The 16,372-nt window shown below is 36.9% G+C and overlaps 2 protein-coding genes across 9 annotated transcripts in view; both read left to right on the top strand.

The window, feature by feature from the left end:
* The first annotated feature begins 345 nt into the window (after nucleotides 1–345).
* LOC122046668 (DNA annealing helicase and endonuclease ZRANB3-like) overlaps nucleotides 346–16,372 on the top strand; it is a 39,645-nt gene continuing 23,618 nt past the window's right edge. For 6 of the 8 annotated variants that reach the window (XR_006130348.1, XR_006130349.1, XM_042607459.1 and 3 more), the window contains exons 1-5: nucleotides 346–790; nucleotides 1,579–1,935; nucleotides 4,306–4,438; nucleotides 9,375–9,550; nucleotides 9,922–9,995. Coding sequence is in view for 6 of the 8 variants with exons in the window: in XM_042607459.1 (XP_042463393.1) it covers nucleotides 494–790; nucleotides 1,579–1,935; nucleotides 4,306–4,438; nucleotides 9,375–9,550; nucleotides 9,922–9,995 (1,037 nt within the window). In the remaining 2 variants the exon portion in view is untranslated. Of the gene's footprint in view, nucleotides 791–1,578; nucleotides 1,936–4,305; nucleotides 4,439–9,374; nucleotides 9,551–9,921; nucleotides 9,996–16,372 lie in introns of those variants that run through there. The other 2 variants (XM_042607462.1, XM_042607463.1) reach the window with 2 other exon arrangements.
* Nucleotides 14,182–15,055, top strand: LOC122046670. Its single transcript, XM_042607464.1, has one exon. The coding sequence runs from the start codon at nucleotides 14,185–14,187 to the stop codon at nucleotides 14,998–15,000; it is 816 nt and encodes a 271-aa protein (XP_042463398.1). The 5' UTR covers nucleotides 14,182–14,184; the 3' UTR covers nucleotides 15,001–15,055.

Here is a 16,372-nt window from a genome sequence, read left to right as displayed (position 1 = left end):
AATGTTATCAAAAAAATAACTAAATTTTATATTTCGTTGATGAAAGAGGTAATAGGAAAGAGAAGAGAGAGAAAAGAAAAACGACAAAAAAAAGGTTTAATTTGTCAGAAGGATAAAAAGGGAAGTGCACTTGAAAAAATATGCCCTTTGGTAAAAACTAAAGTAACATACGTTTTTTGGTCAATTAAGATATTTAAGTGCGTGATTTGATAAATTGTCGATATCAATATAATTTAAGTTTGATGCCGAGAATATTCGCGTAGAGAAACCGACGCCTTCCACGTGGTACCCATGAGAACGAAATCTTCGTCCGCTGGACCCATCTTTTCAAATGACGCCCCCGCCTCCTCTCTCTTCGTTCCTCTTGGGTTCCTGACTCACTACCGTCCCGTGCTCTTCAAAACCCTAATCGACGGTGCACAACTTCCTCGTTTTCGATCCGTTTCTGTTTCCTCCGTGGCTTCTTGGTCTCGACTTCCGTACCGAGGGCTCAATGATGGAGGTCACCGAGGAGCAGAGAAGGAGGGCTGAGGCGAACCGGCTGGCTGCCCTCGAGAAGAGGAAGCGTGCGGCGGAGCTAGCGGATTCCAGGCCCTGGAAGTTATCTAGGTGCCCCAGCATACCATGCCCCAAGCCGGTGGAACCTCGGGCCCCGCCGGTTTCCCCGTTCAGGGTCGTCCTCGAAATATGCTCTGCCGATGAGTTCTCTGCCGCCCCGGAGCCTATTCAGGGTTCTTGGTTCCCAGGGGAGGCTGAGTGCCTCCGGATCATTGAAAACTGCGTGTTATCGGTCTGCCCCATAAAAGTTTCCGTTTTGCTTCTATTTTTTATGTTGTGTTTGTCTTGTTTCTAGTCTTACCCGAAATGTATGTATTAAATGGAATTTGATTGCGACTGTGACTACATAGCCAGACTCCATGTTTCCAACGAATTTCAAATTTCAATTGTTTGAAATGATTAAAATGCATGGATAAGAAATCAACTGCCAGAAAATTGGATAAGCTTAGTGAACCTAATAATCTGTAGAGATTTAATAGGAGAATGTAAGAAGAAATCAAAGGAAAGTTATGAGAGAAGAAAGGAAGGAGGAAAACCTCTGCCCAACAAATTAGTTAGTAATGAGCTAAGGACAATGTAAGAGGGGCCAACAGTCCTGAAAACCAGATTTAGGAAGATTGAGATATGTTGAAATTCTAATATATAGATGCAATGAGCTCTGAGTTGTCTTCATTTTGTCTAAGTTGTATTGTTGAAGTTGAATATGCTGAGATGGTGAAGCCAAGGAAAACAAATAGGCAAGCTTTCCAAGTCCAAACTTCTTCAACAAAACAAGACCAAATACTATGTAAGGAGAATTCACAATTATAAATGCCTATAAGTTCTCCAAGTCGAAATCCATTTTGACAAAAATAAGAATAAATGCTCTGTGAGGAGAAAATTCATTCTTTTGCTGTCAAATCTCAAATGCCAAATTCACATCACAATTGTCCTTTATTTAAGCCTTTGAAACCTTTTTTTCTTCTGTCAATTGTTTCCAAAATGTATATTCCTTTTGATGGTACTTATGTTTCCTTTTAGGTTGTTCCATTTCAACCAACGCTGAGCCAGAGTGGTCGCATGATTTCCGTCTTCAAGCTTTTAGATTATGATTTAGTGTCAAGATGCATAAAGAAGTTAGCAGTGGTTGAATTGCAAGAAATTCCTTACACTACACGTTTGGTCGTCAAGAAGTTCTCACAATCTGTAGGCATACAGTGGACACCTTGCATGGAGGGCCATCATTCTGAGGAACAGGTTGATGAGCTTCTTGTAAAACTGCCGAAGACCCTTAGAGATTCACTTCTTCCATTTCAACTTGAAGGTGTTCGGTTTGCACTTCAAAGGGGTGGGCGGTGTCTCATTGCAGATGAGATGGGACTAGGAAAGACCATACAGGTTGTTGCTTCAAGTTCTTATTCACTTAGCATGCAGTTACACTATTCAAGATGAAACTTTAGATATTAGGATAGCATGGCGTGTTGATGTCCATGAGGATGTTATGATCTCTGCATTCCAGAATCTATACTGTTTTTTGGTGTGACAGAGGAGTTAAAAATGTTGCCTGGTTAAGATCTATATGGTCAACACAGTTCTTTTTGAAACTGATAAATTATATTGAGTTTATGACAAGAAAAAAAACAAGTATTGATTGTCACCCAGCTATATGGTTCACTTTTGTCCTTCATAGGACTCCTAAATCTGACCAGGGTGTTTGTCAGGGTTGATTCCTTAGTTGGACTTGGAACTAATATTTTGTTACATTTTCAGTCTTATGTTGAATATTCATCTCCATTATAGTTAATCTTGTTCCATTCATTTTCAATCTTTTCTTAGATTATTACCATCTTAAGTTTGTGATGTTGAAATTGCTTTACATGTTGTAGTTTAATGCGTTGAACTTTTAAATGGGCGATGCAATGGGCCATCTTCTGTTCATGATAATAACACTTGCTTTAGATGTCCTATTTTGATGTGTGCGGATTGAGCTTTTAAATAGGTGATGCAATGCCAAAATTTACCCTGAAATCAATTGTCTCATTAGACTTTGATCAAGTACAAAATCAATAAATTAGTGCCAATTTTTGTGGTTATCCATGTTGATGGCCTGCATGCTCATGCAAAATAAAATAAAATAAAAAATTTATACTGTAGGCTTCTTAAGAGAATAATTTGCATGTATCATGGATACCTCTTATGCGCAATATAGATTGCCTCTTACAACGAAACTATTTTCTTTTGCATCTTTCTAGCTGACTGAAACTATTGTTACTCACAACTATCTGGTGGCTGGAGTTATTATGATCCTTGTGGTCTTTCATTTTTTTATTTCTTTGGCAGCCATGCCATATTTAGGTAGTATGATAATAATTCTGGCCCATCATATATTGTTTGCTTGTGTAATGAGCATGCGAGCTTTGTTACTGTTTTACTAGTTATGTCTGCCAAATGTCCTGATGGTGTCTCTGCGTTAGCATGTGTAGCAGGTTGATTGACACAAGTTGCATATGATACACAATCCTTCAAACAGCATGCATTCTTCCTTGTCAAAGGAATTTTGAATTCTAATTGATTTTAATGAATAAACTTATGCTTTAGTTACAAGTGCTTCCTTAGAAGTGAAAGAAAATGGTTAAGAATCAAAACTGTGCCCTACATTTCTATATAATGACCTATATCTCAGTGTCTCGCATCTATATGAGGATTCCAGCATGGTATAAACATGTCGATTTTTTTGAATGCTTTATCTCCAATTTACTGCCTTCCATATTTGATGACTAGGCATACTAGGGCATTGTGTTGGTTGATTTTAACTATGAAATTAAAGCATTAAAGTCAACCAAATCTTTATCTTCTGATTTGGTTAGGATTGTCTGATCCTGATTAAGATTGGGCCATACTATTCTTAAAATATCTCAGCTAACAAGTATCCGCTTGGTCCTAGTTTATTCCAGTCAAATAATCATGAAGAGGAATTTATGACTTGTGAGAGGGGATGAGGTGTGTTGGAAAAGGAGAGAAATTAAATTCACTCGACAAGTCTAAGGAAAAAATATAATGCTGCTCTCTTTCAATCATTATTTTGATTTCTGTTTAAGTTTGTCTTATTTTAGTGTTTTGTGTGAGTTTATAGCTAGCTTATCCCATTCAATGCTTCACTGGTCTTCTTCGACACTTTCTGATTATGTTTGGAGACAATACATGTCTTTAATTTTACATGTCTTTCGTGAAATTCTAGATTATTTCAAGACATTCTTTGTCATTACCATCACATATTGTATGCAAGCATGATAGGTCTCAGTGGGTACATGTGACTTTCTGACCCGTTTCCTTCCCTAAACACATGGTAGTACTATAAGTACATAATATAGATGTGAGCTTAGCTGAGTTGGGCTCGGATAGTGGATAACCAAATAAATTTAGTCTTTCTCTCACATAAACACACACAAAATGTCTAAATCTTTCACTTACTTGCATATTAGTATTCAGGTCAAGTTTTGGTGGGCGCGTGACTCATTTAGCCAGGTACAAATATCCATCTAATATTATAGGATTGGTATGGGTGTACCAATAGGTACTCATGATGGATATAAGATACATAGGGAGATTATGTATTTCATGAGGGTATGGGTGCTGGTATGGGTAATGCTTTTTTTCACAGGCACATTATCTTATTTATTACCATTGTATGTGATACAAAAGTGAGTTATCATTTCTTTTATTCTCTCTCTTTTAAATAGATTCATATGTTTCTTGTATATGTTTCAGGCAATTGCTATTGCATGCTGCTTCAATGATGAAGGCCCCATTCTAATTGTTTGCCCAGCTGTCTTGAGATTTTCTTGGGCTGAGGAGATAGAACATTGGCTTCCAACATTGCTGCCAAAGGATATACATCTCGGTACTTTCTAGAGGACATAATTCTATGAAGTTAGATATGAAGTTAGATGTCTTTCATCAATTAAATCAAGCAATTGTTTGCTAGGGTTTGGTTGCATTAAGTTTTACCTTTTGATTTTGTGATGATAAACTGTATGAAATTGTTGAAACCTCCAGTTTAATGTCTCTCTTATTTTATGTTTAAAGTAATATATTGTTAATTACGGGAACTATATTTTTGCAAAGTTTTTTTTTGGTTCTTTATCTTTACACATCAGCCCTAATTTGTTCAACTGATATAATTATGAAATTTAAACCATATCATCTTAGTGCGGTCTATTATCATGTTATCGTTGGATATTATTCATGTTATTTCTTGTTTTAGTAAATTTTTTGCATTTATTATTGTAAATATGCCTCATCTTAGTTTTTAAGGTTATGTTATATCATTTTTTTTGTTACAACAACAACTAATCCTTATCCCACTAGGTGGGGTCAACTATATGGATCCTTCTACGCCATTGGACTTTATCCCTTACTATTTCATCATCTATACTTTACTAAATTTTATCTTGTTTTATTGTTGCTAACTAAGTCTTTTTTGGTCTTACTCGTTTGCGTATTTGTTATAGTTTCACATCGCCTAATTAGAGCATTTATTGGCTATCTAAGTACTTGTTTCGTACGATCTTAAACGTGTCTTTTTCTCTCAATAGATGCAACTCTGACTTTCGTTTTAATTCTCTCATTTCTGTCCATCCTCGTATGTTCATACATCCACCTTAATATCCTCATCTTTGCGACTTTTATCTTCTGCCCATGTGCTCGAGTCATAGCCTAACATTCAGCGTTAAATAACATAGCAGGTCTAATTATCGTTTTGTAAAAATTTCCTTAAAGTTTTAGAGGTATTTTACGATCACATAAAACACTCGACGCTTTTCTTTATTTTAACAATCCTATTTATATTCTATGTAAGATAGCTCCCTCAATCCCTCCATCGTTTTTAAAAAATGATCGTAATTACTTAAAGGTCTCGTCATATTTAATTTTAACAATTATTTCATTACGTCTAATATTGCTAAACTTAAATTCTATATATTCTGGCTATACTCTACTAAGCCTAATACCTTTTTTTTTTTTGTTACAAATATAATCTTTTATGCTTTATAAATCATAGTCAATATACTAATGGTTATATTGAGGTATATTGTTCTACTATAAAAGAGTTTCTGGATGGAGTTGATGATTAACTGATCATACCTCCCAGTTCTATTGCCCCTTGCACACTTGGAATAACTAATAAAACATTCCATGTTCTGTTTCCATGCAAGAGGCTCTTTTCTTCTCTAGGATGATGCTTTAATTACTAGTCTTCTTTGCAAAACTAGTGATCCTTCTGTCAGTATTTTCTGGTTATTTGAATTCCTCCAATTTGAGTCTGATGTTGGCATTCAACAGATCGTTCATTCTTTATTTATCTTACACATCTCTATCATTAGTGTGTTCATTAATGTGCTACGGATTTGTACTTTCACTGTTCTTGTTGAGCTTATGGATCTTCTGAAACCATAAATTATTGAATTGTTATTCTTGAGTCTCTTTTTTAAATTTATTTTATATGTCTAGCTATTAACTGGGATGTTTGCCCGATAGAAAAGTTACTTTTTTCTAAATTTTGGGTTACTTATTTTGACTTCCACAGCTCTCATACTTTTCGGATTGACTGAGTTTAATGTTGGGGCAAAGAACATCATATGTACAATATGACGATCCTACTTGACTTTGACCAGATATTTATCCATCTGTTAAATCTGCTTTTGTTGCAAGTTCTTAATGGTAGAGGAAGCTATTTAGTTTAGTTGCTTTTTAGCAGCTCTGCTTCTGAATCAGATTCCATGGTCTTCCAGACAGTAGAATTACTCTCTAAATTGTGACACTGCCTTGTGCACTCTATGAGTACTTACAACATGAACCTTCTTTATCTGTGTCACTTGAAGTCATGAATTTTGATGACGTTTTGACTTCTTCCGGTACTAGGTTTGAAATTCAAAATAAAGTCCGAGCTGTAGGATCGAAATAAAGTCCGAGTTGTAGGATTGAAAGAGTCGAGAGAGGGGGGTGAATCGCGTTCTTTTAAAACCTTTTCTTTTTGTTTCGTCTTTTCGTAAAACCGAATCAAAGTAGCAGTTGAATAATGTAAAGCGAATAAGTATAGAGTTTAATTTTACTTGGTTCATAGTCCAACGACTACTATTCCAAGGTCCATGATCGCTTCAATGGGCAATCTACTATAGCTCTTCTCTCTGAAACCTTTTGGAGAAGAAACAAACTCGTACAATGTAAGAGGAGGATAGTAACAACACTATGATATCCTTTAAATAAATTAAGTAAAAACAAATATACCGACAACAAGAAGTAGAAGATGAAGCGTCGTTGTTAGAAAGCCTCTCGGCGTCGGAGCAGCAAGACTTGTACAAATAGAGCAGCAGGAGAGCATGGATGATTTGCCTCGAACCTCGAGGTTTTCTTTTATAGGCTTCGTTCGATCGACTAAAAGACCGTTCGGTCGACGGATCTGTAACCTTTTATCTGTATCGCCGCACCCTTCCTTGTTTGCTCTGATATGATCTCATCGATTCCGTAAATCACGTTGTTCGATCGATTGAAATTTTTTATCCGTCGACGGAACCCGAGTTTTCTTTCCCGTGCGATTTTATCAAATCTTCTTCAATTCCCGTGTTTTATCAGTCGTTGATTGATGATTCTTATCAGTCGACGGAACCTCTTTTTTCATATTTGCTAGACTTCAATCTTATCCTTACAACCTATCCGGATAGGTCGATAGAAGTAGAACCTTATGTTTAGTCGACTGAACATAAGGTTAACCCAAACTTGTTTTCTCTAAAACAGAGTTAGCACAATTAGAATAATAATAGTAGTTGCAAAACAAAGTTGGATAATAGTATGCATGAGTAATATAGATAGTTAGACTATTTTGATCTCGACGTAGAAACCTCCGTTGGTTTCTTTAGTCGGAACATCACCTAAGGTTTGTTTTGACGGTGACACGATCTCACCACACTACTCCAGGAACTTTCTTCAACTTACCCGTAGTTTTCCAGACTTGTTTATGTAAGTACCCGGGTTGGTTTTGACATGATCAATCGGGTTATGTTAGACTTTGTGCTTTTTTATGCCTTGTATTTAAATGTGTAGGGACTTAGGAACACAACAAGTCAAGCGGAAGACGTAGTTAGCGAAAAGGATGACACAGAAAGCGAGTCGATAGCCTCGGTACATCCGAGGGTCGAGGAGCTGCGGAAGAGTACACCGGCGGACGAGAAGGATGCGTGCGGCGCGTTCGAGGGACGAAAAGCAAAGGAGAAAGCCTACTTGAGGAGAAGATTGAAGTTGGGTTCAGATAATCTTAACTCCGGATGACTGGAGTATCACCCATGCAAAGGAAGTCAGAAAAAGTTAACCCTAATGTTGACTTTTGGAGTCATCAAGACTTGAGGCGCCTCAGTGTGGAGGTGCTTCGGATGGACCACGCAACCGCGAAAGCGTCTCGAGCACAAGCGTGAAGACGCCTTCGGTCCAGGCGTGAAGGCGCCTCCTATCGAGCAGAGTCGTTGGCAGACTATTGTACTTCGAATAAAGTTTTATCCATACTGGAGGCGACCTGGATTCCTTTAGAGGCACCTCCGAGCCACGTCAACCAATGGTAACATTCTCCTAGGAGATTATAAAAAACCCCTTGGAGGTAGGAATTAAATGACAACTCTGGTATTCATTTCTTAATTAATTCCCGAGTGTTCAAAGTCTGTAAGAGGCTACTCCGCCTTCACGAAGGAGTCTTTTTAGTAGAGTTTTTCAACTGTCTTGGATTAACACCATCTAAGTTGTAACTAAATAAATTTCCGAGTCTTCCTACTTTTTAAGTTATTGCTATTATATTAATTGTTTATTTTAATTAATATTGTGTCCTTGCTCTGCTCAAAAAGCAAGAGAAATTTTTAAACTTCTTTTCAGATTCAACCCCTCAAGAGAAATTTTAATTACTTGGACCAACAGTTTGGATTTCAGTTGCTCAGTGTACAATCGTCCTGATTTACTAAGGCTTTTCCTGTAACGCTAAATTAGCACATTAGCAATAATAGTAATGCAAAATAGTATTAGTAAAATTATACTTAGGTTTACTAAAATCCATTGGTCCGGTCAATTGGAAACCTTTCGGTCACACTTGCTTAGAGTTCATTTGTCCAAGACTCATTACCTAGAGTTACCTCTTCTAGGGTTTTCCCTTAGAGTTCATTTCTTCAAGACTTCTCATTACTTGGGGTTATCCTTATGGTTTTCCCTTGTTTAGAGTTTACTCTTCCAGGACTTCTCATTACCAAGGGTTACCTCCCTTTAGTGTTTTCCTCTTGCCAAGTATCTGGTCACCCTTGATTTGCTTGGATTTTCTAGTCACTTGGTAGACTACTCACCCTTACCAATCATCTAGTCACCTTCGCTTGCCTGGACTAGTCACTCGATAGACTTCTCACCTTTTGCCTAATCTCCCGTTAGGACTTTCTCTTGCTTAGCCCTAGCTAGAACTAGTCGCTTGATAGATTTCTCACCCTTGCTAGTCATCCGGTCAATCTTGACCGGACTAGACTGTTAAACATATTGTCAAACAAACATCAAAACCCTGGAGGTCGATTGCACCAACATGAGCTAGTTACCTTGCACTAGATAGGAGGTTATTTTTCCATGATACTTCATTTGAGGATGGGTTTGGGCATGATAACCTGACAGATAATCAAATGCTCTAAAAGTGATGATCAATTTCGTATATGCTTTGATATAGATTATCTTTCATCTTGTCTTGTTTTGGGCAGACAAAATTTATCTTCTTATTATGCTTGTCAACATTTTGAGATGCTTATTTGTTTAATTTTTTTCCCCAGTATTTGGTCATCAAGATAATCTTGATTATTTGGAAAGACATCCAAAGGTGGTGGTTATATCATATACGATGTTGAGTCGGCTGCGTAAAGCTATGTTAGAAAGAAACTGGTCAGTTATAATTGTTGATGAATCACATAATATACGCTGCACCAAAAAACAATTTGAGTCAGAAGAGGTATGCTATTTTGAATCAACTCGGTTGTCCTTTCTTTCCCTCTTAACTCTTAATTAATATTTCCTTAGCTCTGAAGTTCTGCTATAGAGTAACTTAGATTCTTAATATGGAAGGTCACAAATAAAAGTTTTATCTATATGCTCTTCAGTGTTAATTAAACGAAAAGGTTGTGGTTACCATGTGTTATCTATTTTGGGTTTTACATTCTTGATGCATATTTTTTCTATTTTTTATTCATCTTGGATCAGCATTTATTAATGTGTCATATTACTAGCTACTAATATCTGTACTGTGTAAGATTTACACCCTGCTTTGGTGGAGATTTGGTTCACATTATTACTTTAAATTTGCTTTCTTTTCTGTTACAACAGACAAAATCTGTGCTTGAATTGGCAAGAAAGACCAAGCGAATTATTCTACTGTCAGGGACACCTTCTTTGTCAAGGTTATATCTGAGTAAAGATTTAGCTTTTTTTTTTATCATGGTCTTAATTAAATCATAATTGCCTTTTGATTGCTAATCTTCCAAGTGGATTTATATAACTCGTTGACCTATTAATTTTTAATATTGTATGGGACAAACTTAAGATACTTATTGTTCAAAACCCTTTTCTTTTCTCACTACTGAGAAATTTCCAAATGTCAATAGTCAGTGGATTTTTTTCAAAAGAATATGAAAAAGTAATTCAAATGAGAAAATTGGTGAATTTATTAGGACATGTTTTTGTATGAGAATCTTTGTAGGCACTTAAGAGGGTTAAATAAAAGAAAATTTACTATGAAGAAAGACTCAGGGAGAGGTAAGTGACTTAGGAAAAGAAAAGATAGCGAAGAACAGTTCAAACTGTTTTCATTTGTTCATTCTCATTCTAGAGGGTTTAAGTTCCTCTTGGGATATCAGTAGGATAGTTCAGATACAAATTATTATAACTTTTTTCTAGATTCATGTGGGTTTTGATCAAAAGGAATAATTATTAAAGGATGTATGTATGGTTTGGAAGGGATTGATAACCAAGGGTGGAATCATGGCTTTATAAAGTGGTCACGTGGGCCCTTTATGTTTCAAGGTTTCAAAAAACTTATGTAGGTAGTATGCAATTGACTCACCATATAACTCATATGTATGCCAGGGCATATATGGTTGATATTGATTTTTTAAAATGTATTTATATAGATAAAAATGACCAACATACATAGAATAAAGTATATTTGTATGACATCCAATTCATACTTCTATGTAGAAAAATTGTGCATGCAATCCGAAACACAAGAAACATAAAAAAAATATATTAATTAATACTAAATAAATCTCTCTCTCTCTCTCTCTCTCTCTCACACACACACACACACACACCCACACACAATGACAATCTTAATTAACCTCATTGACTATCCGGGGGTGATCGGTCCGACCCCATGGAAGTTTTCCATCGGCCATCAGGGTAAATCGGGAGGTGCATGTGGCCCAGAAGCCCAACATCCTTTGGTTGCGCCCCCCATTTGGAGAAAAAATTCCTACAAATATGCCGGAGCTGGGTTCGAACCGTGGTTTCTAGGTGACAACCTAGATGTTCTACCACGACACCATAGCCACAGGGAATTTTTCCTCCAAATGGGGGGCGCAATTAAAGGATGCTGAGCTTCTAGGTTAGTCGCCGCGTGCACTTTCCGATTTACTTTGGTGGCCGGTGGGAAACTTTCCTAGGTCGGGATAGTCAATGAGGCTAACTAGGATTATTATTATTTTTTTTCTCTCACACACACACATACAAGGTTTAAAATTTCGACCCATGCCGAGATTTCGGTCCTGGACCGGAACGATACGGTTTCAGTACCGTATCGTACCGTGTCGATATAGGGATGGCAATGGGGTGGGGCGGGGGCGGGGGCGGGTTTGCCATTCCCATCCCCTCCCCGTTCTTATTTTTTCGGGTTCGGGGATTCCCCGAACCCGAACCCGAACCCACGGGGATCCAATCCCCATCCCCGCCTCATTCCCAAATTTAATTTATATTATTATTATTATTTAATAATTATTATTAATGATAATATTAATATTAATATATCAATAATAATAATATTATTATTAATAATATTTTCAAAAAATTTTATATTAATATTAACACTATTATTAATACTTTTTTTTAAAAAATCATATTATTATTTATTAATATTAATAATAATAATATTCGGGGCGGGTTCGGGGATGGGGATAGTATTCCCATACCCGCTCCAAACCCGCCTCATCCTCGAAAAATCGGGGATCCCCATCCCCATTTCGGGTTTTCCCCGCGGGCTGGGTTATTAAAGGCGCGCCTCAGGCGCGCCCGAGGCGCTAGGCGCACAAGGCGCTGGGGAAAACGCCTTGCGTGACGCGAGGCGGGCGCTGTTCGCCAGGCGCGCGCCTTGTGCGCCTTGGCACCTCAACGAAACGCGAACGAGGCGCGATTGAGGCGTCGCGATTGGAAAAAAATCTGGATTTTAAACCCAAAAAAACATTCCAAATCTTGTTTGGAATTAGGGCACGGGAAAGAGGAACAGAAAAGAACGCAGGAAGGGAAGAGAGGAAGAGAACGCAGGAAGAACCTGAATCCATTTCCGTCCGCCGCCGCGCTGAGTTGCATCGTCGCCCAAGTATGTTTTTTTTTCTTTTTTCTGTTTTTTCTGTTCTTCCCTTCTTCTTCTTCTTCTTCTTCTTCTTCTTCTTATCTTCTTTTGCGTCTGTTATCATCTTGTTCTTCTCTTATTCTCTTCGCTTCTTCGCTTCTTCCTTTTCTTCTTCTTTTCAATTTTCTGTTTCTTCTTCTTTCTCTGTATCTTCTTTTCTTCTTCTTCGTTTTCAGTTTTCTTTTTATTCTTCTATTCGGTATCTTCTTTTCTTCTGCAGTTCTGCTTTTTTGTTTTTTTTGCTTTTAGTTGCTGGTTCGTGTTCGCTGAGCTGCTGTGCTGCTGTGTGGTTTTGTTTTGATTTGGTTTCCTGTTTTTTAATTTTGTTTTTGCTTGCCAGTACCTACTGCTGTCCGGTTTTTTAATTTTGTTGTTGTGCTGCTGTTCGTATTGGTGCTGCTGTCTGCTGTCCGATATTTTGTTTTTTTACTGTTGTTTCTTGCTGGTTCGTGTTCGCTGAGTTGCTGTCCAGTTTTGTTTTGTTTTGATTTCCTGTTTTCTAATTTTTGTAGGTTGTGTTTTTGCTTCCCAGTTCCTTACTGCTGTCCGATTTTTTACTTTTGTTGCTGTGCTATGTCTGCTGTCCAATATTTCGTTTTTTAACTGTTTTTTCATTTTTGTTTGACTTATTTTGCTTTTTGTTTTTTTACTATTTTGTTATTGCTGGTACTGTACAGTACTTTTCTATTGCTGGTATCATATTAATTTTATTTTATTTTTAATTTTTCAGACTAGTTTCTTGTTCAATTATCATGGAAGGTAGTAGTGATACTCCAACATATATATCAAAAGATCCGGGATGGAATTATTTTCAAAGAGTTAATCCAGATAATAAAAATGATTTAATTTGTAACTTTTGTCAAAAAGTTACAAAAGGGGGCATTTATCGTGCAAAACAACATCTTGTTGGGGGGTTTCGAAATACTACGACTTGTAAAAAATGTCCATCTCATGTACGTGAAGAAATTAAAAATTTCATGGAGAAAAAGGCAGAGAAAAGTAATCTTTCTCAACTTGCAACATTGGACTTTGAGGATGTAGACCCTCTTGGTGATGATATTGATATGGATAATATTGGAGCTAAAGGTGTGCCACCTATAAGTACAAGTACAAGTTCTAGATCAGTGAATATGCAAAAAAGGCCCAGACAAATAGGTCCAATGGATACGTATTTTGCTCCTAATGTACAAAAAATTGTTGAAAGTAGAAAGGGTAAAGAAAGACAATCTACGATAAATGAGGCATACAAGAAAGAATTGAGGGAAAAAGCTTGTATGGCCATAACTGAGTGGATGTATGATGCGGCAATTCCATTTAATGCCGTTAACTATTCAAGTTTCAAAAGAATGTTGGACTTGGTTGGCCAATATGGTATAGGTCTAAAAGGACCTAGTTATCATGAGGTGCGGGTTCCTTTTCTAAAAAAGGCTGTTGATAGTGTGACAAATGATTACATTAAGTCGTGTGAAACAGAATGGGCCAAGTATGGTTGTAGTTTGATGGCAGATGGGTGGACAGACAAAAGGCAGAGAACATTGATTAATTTTTTAGTGAATTCTCCTAAAGGTTCAGTTTTCATCGAATCGGTTGATGCTTCTGATTATGCAAAGACTGGAGAGAAAATATTTCAATTGCTTGATCGATTTGTGGAGCGTGTAGGAGAAGTAAATGTTGTTCAAGTTGTTACAGATAGTGCAAGTAACAATGTGCTTGTTGGTAAGAATCTATTTAATTATTTCTTATCAATATGTTTTTTCTTATATATGTTAAATTTATCTACTTTTCTAACTTCTTTTGTAGGAAAATTATTAGAAGCAAAAAAGCCACACTTGTATTGGACTCCTTGTGCTGCTCACTGCGTTGACTTGATCTTAGAAGATATAGGGAAATTGCCTGATTTTAAAGCAACATTGAAGAAGGCAATGAGTGTGAATGCTTACATTTATGTTCGCCCTGGCATGGTAAATATGTTGAGGCAATTCACAAGACAAAAAGAGCTTTGTCGGGCAGGTGTCACAAGATTTGCTACTGCTTTTCTTACTCTTGAAAGGATGCACCTACAGAAGCAAAATTTAAGAAAAATGTTCATTTCAAAGGATTGGATAGAGAGTAAATGGGCAAAAGAAGCGGCGGGGAAAAAGGTAGCTAAAATCATCATGACACTTAGATTTTGGAGCAATATTGTGCATATTTTAAAGATATATGGCCCTTTAGTCCGTGTTCTGAGACTGGTTGATGGCGAAAGAAAACCTGCAATGGGTTATATTTATGAGGCTATGGATAGGGCAAAAGAAACAATTATGAAGGCCTTCAAGGAGAAAGAAGAAAAATACAAAGAAGTGTTTGAGATCATTGATGCGAGATGGGAATGTCAACTTCATCGGCCTCTGCATGCTGCAGGACATTATTTGAATCCAGAATATTTTTATTCATACACAGATTCAAATATCTGTGGAGAAGTGGTGAATGGTTTGTTTGAAATTATGGAGAGATTGGTTTCAAACGCTGCCGAGCAAGATAAAATCACTGCCCAGCTCTCTATATATCGAAAGGCAGAAGGGCTATTTGGGAGGAATGTGACAATTAGACATAGAAGAACATTATCTCCAGCAGAATGGTGGGAATGCTACAGAGCAAATACCCCAGAATTGCAAAAGTTTGCTATTAAAGTGCTTAGCCTCACTTGTAGTGCTTCTGGTTGTGAGCGCAATTGGAGTGTATTTGAGCAGGTATGTAATAAATATAAATGTTTGATACTATTAGTATGCTACTTTTATAAGTAGAAAATATTCTTTGATATTTTATTATACTTATTGTGATTTTTGATATTTTGTAGATTCACAGCAAAAAAAGAAATAGGCTAGCTCAGCAACGCTTAAATGATTTGGTATTTGTGAAATACAATCGTGCCTTAAAGCTTCGGTATGATGCACGTGATAAGATTGACCCCATCTCTTTGACAGATATTGATGATAGTAATGAATGGTTGATGGGTAGAATGGATGGAGAAAGTGATAATGAAGAAGATGAGTTGGTTTTTGAAGGTGATGACTTGACATGGGATGTCGTTGCTAGGGCTAGTGGAGCTGAAGAGCCTGAATATTGTACTAGAGGAAAAAATATTGCAACCATGACCTCTAGTTCAAATGCTAGGCCTAAACAAGTCGAGAAGGGAAATGCATCTTCCTCTATGAGACACTCATCTCTAAGATTTAGAGATGAAGAAGAAGAAGAAGAAATTGAATTTGAAGAAGATGAAGATAACGAAGAAGAAGAATACAATGAGGATGATCTTGAGCTTGATGATTAATTTGACTTATTACGCTTGTTTTGATGGACTTTGTTAGTTTAAATTAGAAAGTTGAAATTTGAAAGTTTGAAACTTTTATTAATTTTATCATGGTGTTGTTTTGCTTGTTATATTTGATATTGATGTGTGTGGAATATTAATAGTTATCATATTTGACATAGTATATGAGTGTGGCAATAGTCTGGTAATCATCAACCTCATGTTCAAGAGGCGCGCGCCTCGGGCGCGCCTCGCGCCTCGGGCTCTAGGAGTTTTTTGCGCCTCGGTGCGCCTCGCGCCTCTAACAACACTGCCCGCGGGGCCCCAAACCCGCGGGGAAAATTGCCATCCCTATGTTGATATAGTTTCGGTATTTTTTAAATATAAAATATATTAATTAAAAACTAAAATATTTAACATAAATATTTAAAAAATAAACAAGATAAAAAATAATTTTTTAAAAAAGGAAAAGATATGAAAATAGATAAATAAATAAATAAAAAGTTTTATTATAATTTTTAAATTAAAATAAATGAAATATAAAATTAATTAGATAATTTTATTAGGGTTTAATAAAGTCTTTTTAGATTATCTTTACCATAACTAGGAGTTGATTAAAAAAGTTAACCTAAGTTTAATTAAAAAAAAATCTGAAATCCGACACCACTCACGAGCCTGCACGACTTCGGTGTTGTCGTAGGGTTGTGCGAGTAGCCATGGCCCTGGGGATTGCATAACTCCTTCAACGTGACCACATTGGTCGTGCAACCCCTTTGCAATGACCGCGGTCGCACGATGCCTCCACGGCGGCAGCGAAAGGATTATGCGACCTCTCCGCTACTATTGCAGGGTCGAGCGATCCCTCT

This window comes from Zingiber officinale, chromosome 2B, assembly GCF_018446385.1.
Source record: "Zingiber officinale cultivar Zhangliang chromosome 2B, Zo_v1.1, whole genome shotgun sequence".
NCBI lineage: Eukaryota > Viridiplantae > Streptophyta > Magnoliopsida > Zingiberales > Zingiberaceae > Zingiber > Zingiber officinale.
The sequence above is the reverse complement of the archived record's forward strand: the minus strand, read 5'-3'. Positions and strand labels throughout refer to the sequence as shown.

Coding starts and splice junctions, on each gene's coding strand:
- LOC122046670 (XM_042607464.1), top strand. CDS start 14,185: ATGTTGAGGCAATTCACAAGACAAAAAGAGCTTTGTCGGGCAGGTGTC.